General features: G+C 42.2%; 1 protein-coding gene across 1 annotated transcript in view; it reads right to left on the bottom strand.

Annotated features, from left to right (window-relative positions):
* pcsk5a (proprotein convertase subtilisin/kexin type 5a) overlaps positions 1–16,684 on the bottom strand; it is a 38,421-nt gene that overhangs the window by 14,860 nt on the left and 6,877 nt on the right. Inside the window, exons 6-27 of the mRNA XM_088071573.1 lie at positions 16,563–16,651; positions 16,293–16,465; positions 15,923–16,129; positions 11,058–11,158; positions 10,846–10,949; positions 10,330–10,450; positions 9,900–10,088; positions 8,660–8,796; positions 8,396–8,518; positions 8,091–8,193; positions 7,633–7,823; positions 7,307–7,391; positions 6,757–6,860; positions 6,491–6,629; positions 6,152–6,267; positions 5,124–5,226; positions 3,779–3,915; positions 3,093–3,293; positions 2,861–2,929; positions 2,656–2,698; positions 2,354–2,496; positions 786–986 (exon numbers count right to left, since the gene is read on the bottom strand). Of these exons, the coding sequence (XP_087927699.1) occupies positions 786–986; positions 2,354–2,496; positions 2,656–2,698; positions 2,861–2,929; positions 3,093–3,293; positions 3,779–3,915; positions 5,124–5,226; positions 6,152–6,267; positions 6,491–6,629; positions 6,757–6,860; positions 7,307–7,391; positions 7,633–7,823; positions 8,091–8,193; positions 8,396–8,518; positions 8,660–8,796; positions 9,900–10,088; positions 10,330–10,450; positions 10,846–10,949; positions 11,058–11,158; positions 15,923–16,129; positions 16,293–16,465; positions 16,563–16,651 (2,879 nt within the window). The remainder of the gene's footprint in view (positions 1–785; positions 987–2,353; positions 2,497–2,655; positions 2,699–2,860; positions 2,930–3,092; positions 3,294–3,778; positions 3,916–5,123; positions 5,227–6,151; positions 6,268–6,490; positions 6,630–6,756; positions 6,861–7,306; positions 7,392–7,632; positions 7,824–8,090; positions 8,194–8,395; positions 8,519–8,659; positions 8,797–9,899; positions 10,089–10,329; positions 10,451–10,845; positions 10,950–11,057; positions 11,159–15,922; positions 16,130–16,292; positions 16,466–16,562; positions 16,652–16,684) is intronic.

The following is a 16,684-nucleotide window of genomic DNA, read 5'->3' as shown; positions in this document are numbered from 1 at the left end:
GGCGCAGTGACTTCTATTAGTTGTCACCACCTTGCTTGGCAATCTTTAGCTCTGGACAGAGCCAGGCTAGCTGTTTCCTCTGCTTTTTGTCTTTGTGCTCTGTGTTGAGCTATGTTAATAACTTGCTGGCTGTAGCTTCAAATTTAAGATAGAGACAAGACAGCAAGATATCCATTCCCTCATCTAGCGCTCAGCAAGAAAGCGTATTTCCCCAAAAGCCTTCCAACAAAAGCATTTAGACAACAAAAGCGAAGATTAGTACCTAAACCCACTCTTCACAAGCTAAATCAACTGGCGATTACACAAAAGCTCAACAGCGTCCTGCAACGTTGTGCCATTCCAAATTTTGTGTGAAGGTTTGAGACTTTAATCTGAGCTTTTGTAGCTGCTGAGATTAAAAGTTTAAGAATAACTTAACTTCTGTGTGTTCATTTTCGACCTTTGTTAAAACGGTATGTACTTTTTGCAGAGTTACTTTGGTTCCTATAATTAAGATGTCTTGCCTTGCACTAATTACCATATGTTGTTTTAAGGTCTGTCCAACTAATTCTTGGGGGGAACTAAATGTTCAGCATATACAATCAATTATTTCAAAGTCCGTATCTGGCTGACGTTCAGTAGTTCTGCCCGTTTCGAGTACTTAAGTTGGTGCGGGGTTCAGGGACGGTGGCACACAGACCAATTACCCTCCAAGATTTCTTTTCTGCCCCTGTGAAAGTGCCCAAATCCCTGATTCATTATGAGCAGACAGTTGGATTAGTGGAATACATAAGTATTAGTCTCACCGCTGCGAAAGGTCTTAATGGGACAGACCTCATGGTCAGACACACACACTCCGAATTTGAGCATCTTCCCTTCCTCACACGTCAGACAGTCATCGTCCTCTGGGCCATCACATGTCACACAGTCCAAGTGACACTCCTCACAGTCATTGGTGTCTTCGTCACCATAGAAACCATCAGGACACACTGAAACACAACTCCCCTCTGGGAAAAGTAGAAGTTTCTCTGTATTTAAAATCAATATTGTATGTTGCCCACCTAGCTGTGCAAGTTCATTATTTAGGTACTCTTACTTTCCTAAAAGAGGAGCTCATTTCACACATCAAAGAAAAATACTACTGAAGGCTACAGCAGGTATTTTTTTTAGGAAATATGACAAGAAGTTACTTTTTTCAGACCTGTTACTATATCCTTAGTAATATACAAAGCAGATAATCTTAAAAAATAGTGTTCCTCTGCCTCTTTGTGGTGCTCCTGATGGAATTTGCAAGAAGAGATCAAAATTCAGTTACTGGATTGTCTATTTCTCAACTCAGATTTTGTCAGAAACATATTTCCGTGCAGTAGTTCCCAACTGGTGCAGCCACAGAGTCTGCCTTTCTCCTTTGTCGTTAGTTCAAGGTCCACACATTCAATAAATTACCACTTATTCAATTTTATTTCATAAAATGTAAACAAGTCGTCTTAGAACACAAAGAAACAAAACACATTGCAAGAGTAGAATGTCAAATAAAGTGTGTTTTTTTTTGTTTTTTGTTTTTTTTTACAAACTTTCACTTTCATGAGTAACTTGTGGTCAATTTAGATCAGACCTTTGGACCTTTGGACCGTGACACATCCAGTTGGGAACCACTGTTTCAGTGTATCCTTAAGCTGTAAAAAAGAGAAAGTTTGTGACCTGGCTGCCATGTTAATACAGTCAAGTAAACCAAGCACTACCCACCTGCTCAATGAACTCTCATTTTACAGCTAAACAGTACACTGAAACTGTTTCAGAAAACATTTTAGGAGACAAACAAGCAACACAGTAACAGAATATTGACACATATTTGAACAGCGCTGCCTAGTTTGGCAGTTTGACTGCAGTTCACAAGTAGTGACTGACATAACTGACTGCTGCTCTCTCTGAAAATCTCCCATCACAGACGACAGTTTCTAAAGCCTTAAACATCAGCAAGTGGAGGTCCTAAAGTCTAATGTTCTCTCGGACCGATGAAATTATAACGTGTGTGAAGTTCATTATGGGGTTTTGTCCAATGACACAAAAATTAAACTACCTTAACCCAGCTTTGAGCATTAATGCATCAGTAATAAGTATAAGATTCAATTTTTAAGTGGCACTAACTTGTAGTGGCAGTATTTTATACTGCAACACTATTTTAATCTCAGAAAAGGATCTGAAAACCTCTTACTAGAGTCTGCGCACTCGTATGTTGCATGATCTTTTTGTCGTCTCTTGTATGATCTCTTGTCCAGCACCTAGTTTTTATCGTCTAGATGTGTGTACTTTTGCAGACTTTTTATAATAATGCTTCATGCCTTTGTGTCTTGACCAGGTGGGGCAGTTCTACCTGATAAGAAGAGGTCGGTCTCACACCAGTAGCACTCATGTTCGTCACAGCTCACACAGTTGTCATCACATGGAACGCAGGTCATCTGGTCTTCAACGCTGTACGTCTTAGCTGGGCAGTTTCTGTAGCAGCCATCCTGAAAACTGATAACAAAAGCGGCAGTCTGTACCTGCTGTTTTACCTCACACACACACACAAACATACTCCACTCTCAGAGCAAAACCAGTCCCTTTTTCATTCTAGCATAGTAGTGAACTGAAAGGCGAGATCACACATGGCGACAGTGAGGCACACAGCCTTACTTGTAAAAGCCCTCAGTGCAGGAAAGGCAATGCCTGGGGTTATCTGTTGAAAGCAGACAAAAAAACTCAGCTCTCCTTTTAAACAGGAACTACCAGGAGAAACCCTTGAACATGGTCGGGAGCACACTGAGGAGGAGAGCTCCGTCTACTGTAGGCAACGTTCATTTGGGAAAAACTTTATTACGGCGACTGAGCTGTAACTTACACAAGACACACTTCCTGCAGCCCTCCTCACAGGCCATGCACTCGTCGTAATCTGGATCCTCCACCTCCCCTGAGGAAAAAAAAAGAAAGAAGTGTGTGAAGGAAAGATTCAGGGAGAGGGTGAGAGAGTTAAAGGACAGATGAGATGATGCTTTTCAAGGTCATCTTTGACACTGGCTGGCATGACAGATATAAGAAAACCAGCTCATAAATAACGCTGTGACCTTGTTTACCTTCTCCACACTCCAGCTTCGCACACACGCCATCAGAGACGTAGAAGGAAGAGTTGCACTTGAGGCAGTGGGTGGGGCTCGTGCAGAGCCTGCAGTGGTCCGAGCATGGCTCACAGCTCTTCTCCTTGGTGTGGTAGAAGGCCTCGGGACAGGCGTCCAGACACTGGCCTTTATGCAGGTAACGCTCCAGTCCAAACTTATCTGAAGGAAACAACATGGTGTATGTTTATGTCCATTTTTAAGAAACTTTGCGATCATTATAACTACTGTATTCACACATTTAATGAGCAAATACCCAGCTCATTTATGTGCAAGCTCCTGCATTGTCAAAAACATGGTGCAGCGAATATATAAAAAATAAAAATGCCTTTTGTCAACAACTGAAGAGATTCTGTCAGCAGAAACATCACAGGGCTTTCATTAAAAAAAAAAGAAAGAAATGGGAGACGTTGAGTAAAAGAGGAAATTTGTATAGCAATAGTAGTGGATAAACAAGATCAACAGTATGTGGAATTAGGACACACAAAAGAACACTGATAAATTAATTGTTAATGATTCAGTTGTGCTGATGTCATTTGTATGTCTCTCTCTCTCTCTCTCTCTCTCTCTCTCTCTATCTCAGACACACACGCACGCACGCACGCACACGCCTAACATTCAGCATGATTTACTTGTTCAGTCCTCACCAGTGTCACAGCTGGTACAGCTGGCAGACCCTGCATCCACACAGGTAGCACAGGTGTGGTCACACAGGTGGCACTGGCCACCTGACTGGTACTTGCCCTTGGCACACTCTGCCACACAGCGGCCCTCATCCAGAGCCCTGCAGCCAACGACAACAACAACAACCCACTTTTTCAGCAGCAACCCCACAAAATCAACAGATATGAATTATGTCTATGCAAATGAGCTGAACTAATTTAGATCCCAGCATGTAACATATGGCAGCGATACACAGATGAAGCTGAGTGTGTTGACACAGGGAGAGCAGAGGAAGGGCTGGGATGGTTGGTTAAACTGGGAGGCAGTGAGGGATTTTTAGACACTGATGTTTATAATTTGAGGTTCAAATTTCTGATAACCAATTTATCTGCTGATGAGTAATGTCAGCAGCATGAACCTATCCCCAACATGGTATATAGTAAATTACAGGGGTTTTTTTGTCATACACTGTCCATTGTTTCATTTTTTATGACAAATTATGTAAAAGTGGTTAATGGCACATTTTATATCCTTTTCCAATCCAGTCAAATCAATAAAGTTGCAGGTTCTTTTTTTTTTAATCCATCTATTAATCATTTAGTCTATGAAATATCCATAAACAGTGAAAAACACTGATCGAAACTTCCAGGTGCCAATGCCGATGTCTGCAAATGTCTCCTTTTGTTGAACCAAAGGTCCAAAATGTAAAAGATATTCAGTTCACAATGATATGAGATAAAGAAAAGCAGAAACTCCCACTGCTCTTCAGAAGCTGAAGCCAGAAACTGAAAGATTTTTCTAAAATTTGCCAATTATTTGTCATTTAACTGACTAGGGTAGTTTAGTACAAAGAAAATAGTTCCTTTATGAAACTGTCCACAACAGGGTCTGTGGATTATCTTCAGGAACGGGGTCATGATTTCTGGAAAGATGACGTTTTTTTGGGGGGATGCTTTGAGCGCCAGACGCCAAATGCTATCTACTTCCATAATAATGGAGTGAAGGCAGACATCTCTACGGGCGATATCTTTAACACTCTGCAACTCGAACAAAAACAATCCAGACTGATAAATAACCCTACAGGCAAGAGGAAAAGTCTGTTTTTGATTTTGGGGTGAACTATCCCTTAAAAAAAACATTCACATTTCATTTTCATTTACATAGATATGGTCAGCATCTTACTGGCAGCTTTGACTGTTGTTAATACTAATCCATCTGTGTATCATTTCTTCCTCTACATCATGGTGAAGCACAATCTTTTTCAGAGAAACAGTGGGATGTATTAATTCCCCCTCTGACCCTGTATCTGAAAAGTCAAGACCAACTCACCGTGAAGAAACACAGCTGATGCAGTCTTCTCTTTGCGGCCCTGTGCACTTCAGACACGTTGCATCACACGCGTGGCACTTTCCATTACCGTCCGGGTACTCTCCTGATAGACATGCAGCAAGAGAACGACGCTGACTCAGAAGTGAATAACCACCTGAGGCATAGATACTAAAGGTTGCAAGCCACATATACAGAACAGCTACACGTTATATATAGCTATATACAGCCACTCTACACATCTTTATATCAAATAAACATGGCTGGCTAATGATAAAATCACATTGTAAATATAGGCAGACCTAGATATACAGTACTGCATAAAAGTCTTAGGCCACCATAGATTTGTTGTTTTAGCAACGTTGTGATGAGCATATATGTATAGTTGTTTCTCAGTCTCTTTATTAAGATAGGGAGAATATACAGAACATGTACAATGCATTAAAAAAAACAAAAAAGTCAGAACAAAATGGCTTCTTGGGACTGAAGTCAATATTTAGTGTGAAACATGGAATTGTACAACCATAACAAAAGTGTCTTGAATACAATGGTGTAAACTCACCAGAAGATCAGTATTGTAAATATCAAATTGTCTGCCCAGGAGAGTTCAAGACATGTTGAGTGGAAAGGGAGGTCACACTAAATACTGACAACTTAAGCCTGTTTAAGTTGTTTTATTTTGAATTTTTTTTTTAATACTGTATACATATTATCTGTATGTTCTGGTTGTATTTTAGTTAGGAGACTACTGACAACTAAAAAAAATATGCATGATCATTATGACCTTGCTAATATAACAAAGTTTAAAGTGGCCTAAAACTTTTGCACAGTACTGTAATGTGTCCATACAGCAGCCTTTATACTTGCATCAAACATTGGCAGCTGTTGTGTGCGTATCATATTAATGCAGTTAGAACAAATAATTGTATTTGAAAATTTCAAGTTGGAGAACTGAACACGTTAATGTCGCTTTATATTTATCTAGCCGCAGTGAGCCAACACGTAATCAGGGAACAAGATGGTTGACTGACCGTCTGTGCACACAGTGTTAACAACGCACGCTCCCTGCTGCAGGCTGTGACCGCTGGAACAGCTGCTACAGTTCCCCCGGCTCGGCCCCACACAGGTGAGACAGCTGGCGTCACACCTGAGGAGGAGCGCACAGAGACTGAACACATGCGCACATATGCGCACACAAACACACACGTACTGACCACAAAAAACACACGCACACAGTGGGGAAAAACCTACATCTAACACAAGCACACAACTCCAAACATACACACACACAGAAGCCAACCACCAGAATAAGGCCTGCCATCAGCAGATAAACAAACCACCCACACCTGAACACACACCAGTGAGCTCACCTCCTACATATCCTGTGCCCATCAGCTATCTCTGGGTTTGGCTCGGTGGCGTAGAAGCCAGCACTGCAGGAGGACACACACCTCCACTCTTCCATCAAGTGGCCCTCTGCACAACGGGTGCATGCCGCAGCACCTGCACCTGATGTCGCAGGTAGCAGAAACAAATATGTTCTTAAATGAGCAAAAGACACAAAGGAGGTCTGCAAACAGTCCTATGTCATGTATTTGAATTCTATATTTTCATGACCTTTGACCTGTGCTCTCACCTGCACAGGTAGCGCAGGCCTTGTGACAGAGCTTGCATGTGCCTTCCTGTTTGTCGAGGTACGATCCTGCCGCGCAGCTCCGCTGGCACCGATTCCCCTGCAGACTGGAGAGGGCGGAGAGAGCATGTGGCACCGTGACACACACAACCAATCATGTGACACTGTGAAGATGACTCATTGCCTTTTAGACTGTAGACTCAGTTTTCCAACCCACAGCACACCACCACATGTACTTGGTGAACTGAGTCAGTGAACACAGTATTCCGGAAACTTCTAACTCAACAATATGGTGAATTTGACAGGGAGGTTTTGTTTTCTTTGGGTGATCCTGCAAAGTGGAAATCATGATGCATTTTTCTTTTTGAGCAGTGTGTAGAAAGGGAACGTTTTCTTTTCAGTCAAAAATATTGTAGTTTTTTTTTTTAAAAATGGTTATGATGCTGCAGAGGGTGTGTATGCATGGGGAGAATCAGTATTCTAAGTGGCTGGAAGAGAAGGAGCAGTGTTTACTGTGCAGTTAATTCAAGCATCAACTGAGAATTTGTCTCACCTTGTGTCTGGTTTGCATTCTGTGCAGATGCTGTAGGAGGTGCACTTCAAGCAGTTTTCGCTGCACTTTCTGCACATATTTGCATCTGTGGGGAAATCAAACAATACACATGGAATACACATCCGAGCGATTAATCAATCTTACTCACACAGCCCTCAACTGCAGTTACATCAACTGACTATTCATTAGCAGGCTCATGTGCAGCTGCTCTGTAAGCAGTGGCTCCTTCCATGGTTCACAAGAGGAGATTTTTTCTGTATTGGTATAATTATAAAATGTGACAAAACATAATTCATAAAAGCAGGTTTTAATGCCAGAAATACAACCATGGTCGAGGTAGTAGTTATCCCCACAGGAGGCCGTGCAGGTACTGGTCCCTTCAGTCAGGTGATGACCATGTATACAGGAAGTGCACTGGTCACTGCGACTCCCGCTGCAGCTCTCGCAGGAGGAGAAGCACCTTTTACAACGCCGGCGGTCGCCCCAAAATCCCCTGGGACACTCTGATACACACATCCTATTGGACCGACACAGACCAAAGCACATAGAGGACAAGAGGTGTAACTCTCTAAATGAGCGGGAGTGGAGAAAATGACAGTCCGTGTCCATTTTTTACCATCATGATGTGGTCACATTTTCTGTTGAGGTTGTGGCACAAATGCAGACTAAATAATAGCTCGTTATTTTGCAGTATGTGTGATCCACATGCTCTGCGACAACAGTTTCATAACATACTGTGAACTGCATTCTGGGTGTGCAAACTGTACTGTGTAATCATGCTAACCTTGTGTTGTTCTTGAACTTGAGAAAAAAGTGTAAACACGTGACACACTGCTGCGGGCTGGGCCCCTCACAACCATCGTCACTGCATTCTGGGTCGCAGGGTCCTGGAAGGGCAAACACTCGCAAAGTCACTGCACCACCACCAAGGCAACAACAGAGAAGTTATCCACATTGCTGATTTAGCTCCAGATTAACATAAAAAACTACCTAAACTGACAGAAACTGTAAATCTGCATTAGAGTGCATTTAGCTGCTGTCTGAGCAAGAGCAGGGGGCAGCTTAATACCAGCTGAGGACATGACTCACCACTGTATTCTTCAGTGAGATCACTATCCATCGCCATCTCAGCCGATCGGACTCGCTCACGATGCCTAGGATACGGATGCTCTGCGGTGCCATAAATCACCAGGGACCACTCGTTCAGCGTCCCTATGTAACAACAGAGAAACAGGAAGAGAGAAGGATAAGAAGGCTGTCCCGGGAGGCCTGCGCTGTATTTTAGCTGCCGCTCTAGTTGAACTTTAATGTATGTTTCATAATACTGTGATGTTACAAAGAGGAAGAGCAGACCTAGTTCAGTGTTGTCTCTCTTCACAGAGGAAGTATCGTGGATTTTCAAAGTCCATCTCCCAGCTGCCGGTTCCCCCCAGCTGTGAGTTGTCATGAATTCCCAGTTCTGAAATCCCTCGGCAGAGTCGTCGAGGGGCCTAAGACAAAACATTACATAATCATGATTATACAGCCACTATTACAACTGTTGCTAATACTATTACTACTGATTATACTACTGCTACTAATTCTACCACTGCTGCTGTTGCTAATACTACTATTTCTACCGCTACTACTGCTAATGATAGCTGATCACCGCTACAACTGTTGCTAATACTACAACAACTGATTCAACTACTGCTGCTGCTGCTAATTGTACCACTACTACTACTGCTGATTATAACAGTACCACTACTACTACTGATGATAATAATATCACTGCTGATAATAGTAGCCTACCACTGCTACTACTGCTGCTAATAGTGCCACTATTATTACTACTGTTCCTAGAAGTATCAATACTACCGCTGCTGCTAATAGTACTGCTGCTGCTAATAGTACCCTACTGATGCTGATGATTCCCTGTTGCTGTGAATACTACTACCAATACTACTCCTAATAATTCTACTGCTGCTACTAGTACTACTACCAGTAGATACTATTACCTACAATTTGGGGCTGTTGCTGCTAATTCTACTACTACCACCACTACTACTGCTGCTCGTGCTGCTATAACATCCATTGGTAATACAAAATATTGATAGGAGCAGCTCTGAATAAAATACATGAAATGTAAATGTACATAAAATGTATGTATTTACTTTGCCCCAACTGTGCTTTGCATCATAAGTTATCCACACTTGAGTCTGTCTTGTTGCTATATGCTGTATTTTTTTGCATTGCACTTTGCCGAAAGTAAGAAAATACATAAAAGTTGAAAGTTGCCCAAAAATTAAACTGCCAGAAACTTCCCCAGGTAGTATCTAGGTAGTAGAAAAATTGGATTTGGGCAACTGGTCTCTGGCTGATAAGAGCTGCCAAAAATCAAAATGCTTTCCCCCTGATGGTACAAAGTGCCAAACTGAAGAATTTAATACAGTGGAGTTATATCGCACTGTGCTTTAAATAGTTATACGCTCTGCTTTACTCATACATGTTGCTCATAGATTACTGTATGTAGAAACCCTGTGGTGAGCTATAGGAGGAGGGCGGTAATATCCTCCACACATTGTGTCGGTGATTGAGCATCACTCTTAGTTACCTGTTAGCCAGCAGCTGCGACACAGTGCCTGAAGGTGACGTGAGCGTAATGGAAAGGTCGCCGCGGCGACCGTGAGTGATGGTTACACGGACGACGACATGCTCCACATAAACAACATGCTGCAGGGGCTTGCTGGAGCAGCCTGTGCTCTCATATGCAGACATCAGTGGCGACCCGGGATGAATAGTTCTGTCATGAAACGCAGGACAGAAAAAGAATAAAGACACATAGTGAGAGGCAAAGATGAGAGAGGCGGCAGAAAACAAGAAGCACAGTCACAAGGAAAGAAAATTAAAGTGTGCAAGCATCAGTGTGAGAGAAAGCCATGTGAGAAGTGAGACAGAAATAGATAAAGCGTGATAAAAAGGGAGGAATCAAGGGAAGCCCTGACTCAAAGCAGAGATGTCTCGCAGTGCAGTTGGCGTGATACCTGCTCAGCTGGATGGGAGCCTCCTCCACACACTCATGCTGTGAGGGGACTTGTTTCCAACGCTCGGCCTCCTTCACCATGCTCTCAGCATCCAGCAGGCCAAAGCCATACAGGTGGCTCACTGACAGACACACAGACACAGACACAGACACAGACACACACACAGAGACACACACATATACCACATTAGCCAGGGCATAAAAGGAGCTGTTGCTCATAAAAAAACATCACGTACTCCTGGGACTTTGTAGGCGTTTATTACTGTTCTGCTCACAGTATCTCATTAGTTTGTACACTCACTGTTTGATAGTTTCCCTAAAAAGAGCTGAGAGAACATTTACCAAAATATGCTTATCAAGCTAAACTTATCTTTGCTCATCTTCTTTATTATAAGTTTTGAGAAGATTGCATTCAAAAGACATCATGTAATTATTCATTTTCTCCAAACTACTTGCAAATACGGGGGGAAAAAACTATTTGGAATTAGAAATTTCCGCAGAAGTCTGGTGGGAATACCTTTGTATCCGGCTCCATTAATGTGCCAGTCAGGGGCAAGAAGATGATGAGATTTTGATGTTTGGACAATAATGTGCTGCACATCCCTCCAGGTTAGTAAAGGGCTGAAAAAAAGGTCAAACAGAGAAAAAACATCATACTCTCATAACCCAGCCAAACCTATTAACAGCACCTGCATGTATGGATTTTGTCTGTGTGGGAGAGCTGCTTACTTCGCGTTTAAAGCAAGAGCGATGATGCCTGCAGCCATGGAGGAGGAGAGCGAGGTCTCTGGATTAGCTTGGCTGCAGCTCTGCCGAGGACCTAACGTTACCTGTCAGGGACATCAGATCTTTTTAGCCTTTCAATATTTAACAGTATTCACCTGCTATTACAAAGAACTGTGCTTTTCGTCTTTGTACAATAGCATTAATGAAGTAGATTTGCATTTGGGTTGAGAGATTTGATATATCCACCTTGTGATAACATTCGCTACCATCAAATACTTTATCATACACTTCATATGAATTAGATCATCGTGGGAAATCAATGGCAATACTGAATATATAGGAATTTTGCATCAATTTTATGAAGTACTTCCTACTGTTTGATTATCTTGTCCGTAAACAGTCTCACCATATATTCCACTATATGTTATTGTAAATACTTTAACTAGTACTACATTTTCTTTGTTTTAAAAACACTTTATCTTCATTTTCCTTGATCTTATTTTTGATTCCTTTTTCCACAATCATTATCTGTCAGAATGCCATTGGCCTTCTTTCTTCAATTACATTTTTATTATCCTATATTACACTAAACTTCAGTCGAACACTGCACACATCTGATATGTCCCAAAAAGCCCAAATGATTCTGGCATTTGGTATTAAAGGTGTTTAAAAGGGATAGTTCATCCCTAAATCAAATATACATATTTTTGCTGCCACCTGTAGTGCTGTTTATCAGTCTAGCTTGTTTTGGTGTGAGTTGGAGATATCAGCAGTAGAGATGTCTGCCTCCTCTCTGGTGTAATGGAACTAAATTGCACTCGGCTTATGGTGCTCAAAGTACCAAAAAAAAGACGTGAAACTCTTTCAACTACTAAAAGTTTCTGAGTGCAATATCTCATTCCTTTTCAATTTGTTTATTGTAAAAGTTGAGTTTGCAATGACAGTGAAAAACAATATGTTGTTCAGCCCTTGGTGTTGGCATATTGTCAGGTGTGCTAATAAAGAGATTCTGCAGATAGAAAACACAAGTGGAAAACCCCTCAGTAAGCCCGAGGCCAGAGGAGCAGCTCTCAGTATTCACCCAATTTACTCTAATGAGCCACCCCACTCTGTTTACCCATGACCCCTGCAAATTACATGGAGTGAGAGAAGGATCTGCCATCTTCCTTGCCCTCTGACTCCAAATTTATTTAGATAGAGAACATTACAATGTTTTTTACCTGACAAAAATATGGTTTGAAAAAAAAAAAGAAAACATTGTCTACTCAAATAAATATGTGGAGTCAGTCTGCATGTGTTACTGTGTTATTGATATGTTTTCCAGAAGCCTTGCACCTAGTATACATATAATTACATACTGCATAATTAATCACAGCCTTTCTTCCCTGCTGAGTCACCATGCAAAACACAATGATTACTGCCAATCATCAGGCCAAAAAAAAAACTGTTTCCATCGGTAATTATGTATTCCATAGGAGGATATCTATTCCAACTTTAAGAAACTTGTCATTGGGCCATATTGGCTATGCTGACATGTTACTGTGGGCCTTCTGACTATCTAAATGTTCTGACTGTATAACTGAAGAAGCTGCAACTGCTGTGGTGCCTTACAATTGAGCCCCCCTCTTATGGCTCTTTGCGCACATGTAATAAAGGCTCCAAAAATACAGCACTGATGTCAATGGGAAAAGGCCATGTTTATAGATCATATAACTCTGTAAATATTTTAAATTTAATATGATTTCTTCCTGTGTCTTTTGAATTTTCAAAGTTATTGTTCTTCCAAAAATAAAGTTCAAAGAGATTATGTCTGGGGCATATTTGCTTGATTGACAGGTGTCTCAGACTATCACACTCAACTGCAGAAGTTGTTGCTTGTTCGCCCCAAACACCGCTCTGCAGAAAAATGTGTATTTTGTGACTTTAAGCGGCTTTGAGCAGCTGGATTGTAACAATCTAACTACAAACATCCTTTAAAGTTCACCAGAGTTACAAATGTCATCATCAAAAATGATTTAAAAGTCAGTTTCCTCATTGTAAATATATCAGAAATACTCCAGCGTTCAAGCCTCTGGGACATGAAGGTAATGACAATGATATTGTCACATTTATTCTGTAATTTCCATTCAGCTTTACAGGAAATCCAAAAGGAGCTTTAACAAATGTATGTGAATAATAGCTCCATCTGTTCTTAAACAAACAGTCCCACAGTACTTTTATTTTTTATTCTAAGTTCAATATATTTCTGTATTTGGATTTAACTGTGTGATGTGTGATAGATTTATATATTTAATATTTCATGCCCTTTAAGATCCATTTAAACCCAAGCAAATAATAATAGCAGTTTATTAATTGTAACATTATTCTTCATAAATGTTGAATTGTCTGCTTGCCTGTTCAGCCTACCTGCTAAGCTCCCAGTTAACTGGAGTTATTAATTGGATGTTTAACAGTTGAACACTGTCTGTTTAACTCCTTATAATTAGTGCTAAATTATATAGTTCTTCCCAAGAAACGCCTCAAAAATTAATTTGAAACTATTCAAAAATGAGAAACCAAAGTGTTCCCAGTTAATCTTGACTGACATTAAACCATTCATGGAATTATAAATGGGTAGAACAGAAATGGCATTTGTTGATGGATTTTCTTGTTGATATTATTATTGTCTTGATTCCCATCATGCTGAGTTTGCATTGTATGCCAATTTGCCAGCTTTGGTTGAATTTGCACTTCCCCATGTTGTGGAAAGTGGATCCACAGGACTTAGCATCATGGCCCAAAACAAAATATGCGTGTTGTTGGTTCCATTACTCTGATCTGAGTGACAATGATGAGAGGCATTTAATTAATTATTTATCAAAAATTTGATTTTACAATTTTTTTAGTGGATTGATTACAGAAAAAAAATACGATGTGCAGAGCAGGGTTGAAACAGTATGAGATTTTCCCAGCATGATAACCGTCTCAGAAAATATCATGGATTCACGGTATCACAGGTATTACAGAATTATTATTAAACTCACTCAGAATGACCCTGAATGCAATGAAAACGAAGAGTTATTTTGTTTGAACAAATATTTGATAATTAAGAGTTGAAACCACCCCCCCAAAAAACGCTACCTTAATGCGGTGGAGGGGTTTGGTTGTCCCTGTGATCCTGGAAGCTGTGTTGTCGGGGGCATTAGATCCTGGTAGGGTCTCCCAAGGCAAAGTTGTCAAAGGGCGGGACTCAAAGGCGTGTGTCTGGTGGCCCTGCCTTTGGTCATAATGCCGGCCAGGCTCAGCACAAATGAGCAACATGAAGCCAACCAAAGATTAATGATCGACTTTGAGGTCGTATCATCAAACCTGCGGCCAAATGTCTTGTACACTCGGGTGAAGAAAAGAGCAGAGCTGTCAACTGATCACCACCTAGCGGTGAGTTGGATCAGGTGGCGGGGGGAGGCTCCCGGAAGCCATCCTGTATGACCAAAGTGAGAGCTGTGTCTGCATACTCTGCGTAACGTCAAACCCGCTCCCATTTAGTGTTGGCTTCCACCAGGGTTGCCCCTCGTCTCCGATCCTGTTTGTTAAAATCATGGACAGGATCTCAAAGCGCAGCCGAGAGGAGGAAGCGGTCCGGTTTGGGGACCTCAGAATTGCATCTCTGCTTTTTGCGGATGATGTGGTTCTGTTGGCTTCATCACACTGTGACCTCCAGCATGCACTGGGGCAGTTTGCAGCCGAGTGTGAAGCGGTCGGGATAACTAGTCAGCACCTCCAAATCTGAGGCCATGGTCCTCTGCCAGAAAACAAAGGACTGTCCTCTCTGGGTGGGGAGGGAGATGCTGCCCCAAGCAAAGGAGTTCAGGTATCTCCGGGTCTTGTTCACCAGTGAGGGTAGAGTGGAGCATGAGATGGACAGGCGGTTTGGCGCAGCGTCTGCAGTGATGCGGGCTCTCCATCGAACCATTGTGGTGAAGAACGAGCTCAGCCAAAAGGCAAAGCTCTCAATTTATCAATCCATCTACATTCCAACCCTCACCTATGGCTATGAGCTCTGGGTAGTGACCCAAAGAATGAGATTGCGGATACAAGCGACTGAAATGAGTTTCCACAGCAGGGTGGCTGGGCTCAGCCTTAAAGATATGGTGGGCTCGGACATCCAAAGATGCTTGGAATAGGGCCGCTGCTCCTTCGTGTTGAAAGGGGCAAATTGAGGTTCGGTCATCTGATCAGGATGCCTCACGGACCACTCCCTTTAGAGGTGTTACGGGCACCTCCAACTGGTAGGAGGCCCCGTGGCAGACCCAGAACACGCTGGAGGGATTACATTACTTGTCTGGCCTGGGAACGCCTCAGGGTCACCCAGGAGGATCTGGAAAGTGTTGCTGGAGAGAGGGACATCTGGAATGCTCTGCTCTGGTTTTTGTCCCCGCAACCCAGCCCCAGATAAGCGGAAGAAAATGGATGGATGGATGGATGGTGGTTTTTTTTAATAGAACTATGTATAAAGAGTGTCCCTTTTGAGACTTTCTTTCCAGTTGATTTTTTGCCCCAATATTGTAAATAAGCAGATGTTATAATGTATGATAATCATCAACTTTTATACCATAGTATACCGTAAAACTGGTATATGGCTGCAACATTAGTTCAGCGTGTGCTTGAAACTAGTAATTGAGAGTTTCGTTTTGTGGATCGTAGATCCACAGACGTAGACACTGTGATTAAGATAAAGTTTTCACTGAATACCACAAAACACAAAATTCAGCACTGAAGTGCTTCCATTGCACATACAGACTCAGCTGAGCACATCACGACCTGCGTATATCTTGTGTGTACTGAAAACACTAATAATGTTTGGTATTCTCCTCACAGCCTCTACTCACCATCTTCTCTGTCTCCCCACCAGTGTAAGCTGTCGCCAGTGTGGAGGAGCACTGCTCCAGGTAATCTGGCCGGCTTCCATGGCGAGCGCTGCTGCTGATAGAGACAGTGTAGATACTGCTGCTGTAGCCGTCACAGGAGCAGTGGTCACCTCTTCGCCCTCCGTTCCCTGATGCCCAGACAAAAACAGAGCCTCTCCCGTGTCGGCCCTGAGATTAATTGGGGGAGGAGACAGAGGTGATTAATTTATTAATGATATTTACACATCGATAAGGAGAAGATTCGCCCTTGAAGTAAATATACAGCCGCAGGTAGGATACAGATATAAACAAACACAAGCACATGCAGCCAGAAGAACTCTCTTTCGCTCACTGTTTTGATGCCTTTCTGCAAAGCAAGACGAGTCAGAGGCCCCGGTCCCTCCAAAGTGGCCCCGTCATCTTCTGGCCCCCAGCTAGCCAAGTAGATATCAATATACTGTGATCTAAAACTCAGTGATTGGGCCTCCACAATGTCAGTCACATCTCCATCCAGCATGCGGATGCCTACAGGGGAAAGATAATGGTTGAATCCATTACACACAAAACTTTGACCTCCAAAAGTCCTTCTGCATTACGGTTTCATGCTGTCACTTGGACTCACCGCCTATCCGTGCGTGGAAAGAGACTCCAACCGTGCATTGAGAGTTATTTGCAGCTGCGGCAACCATCCCTGCACACTGTGTCCCATGGCTTCAGAGAAAGGAGGAGAACATCAGAACATGA

This window comes from Plectropomus leopardus, chromosome 20, assembly GCF_026936395.1.
Source record: "Plectropomus leopardus strain MGB_pleo_1.0 chromosome 20, ASM2693639v1, whole genome shotgun sequence".
In the NCBI taxonomy this organism is placed as follows: Eukaryota; Metazoa; Chordata; class Actinopteri; order Perciformes; family Serranidae; genus Plectropomus; species Plectropomus leopardus.
This window is presented reverse-complemented; position numbering and strand designations above follow the sequence as displayed.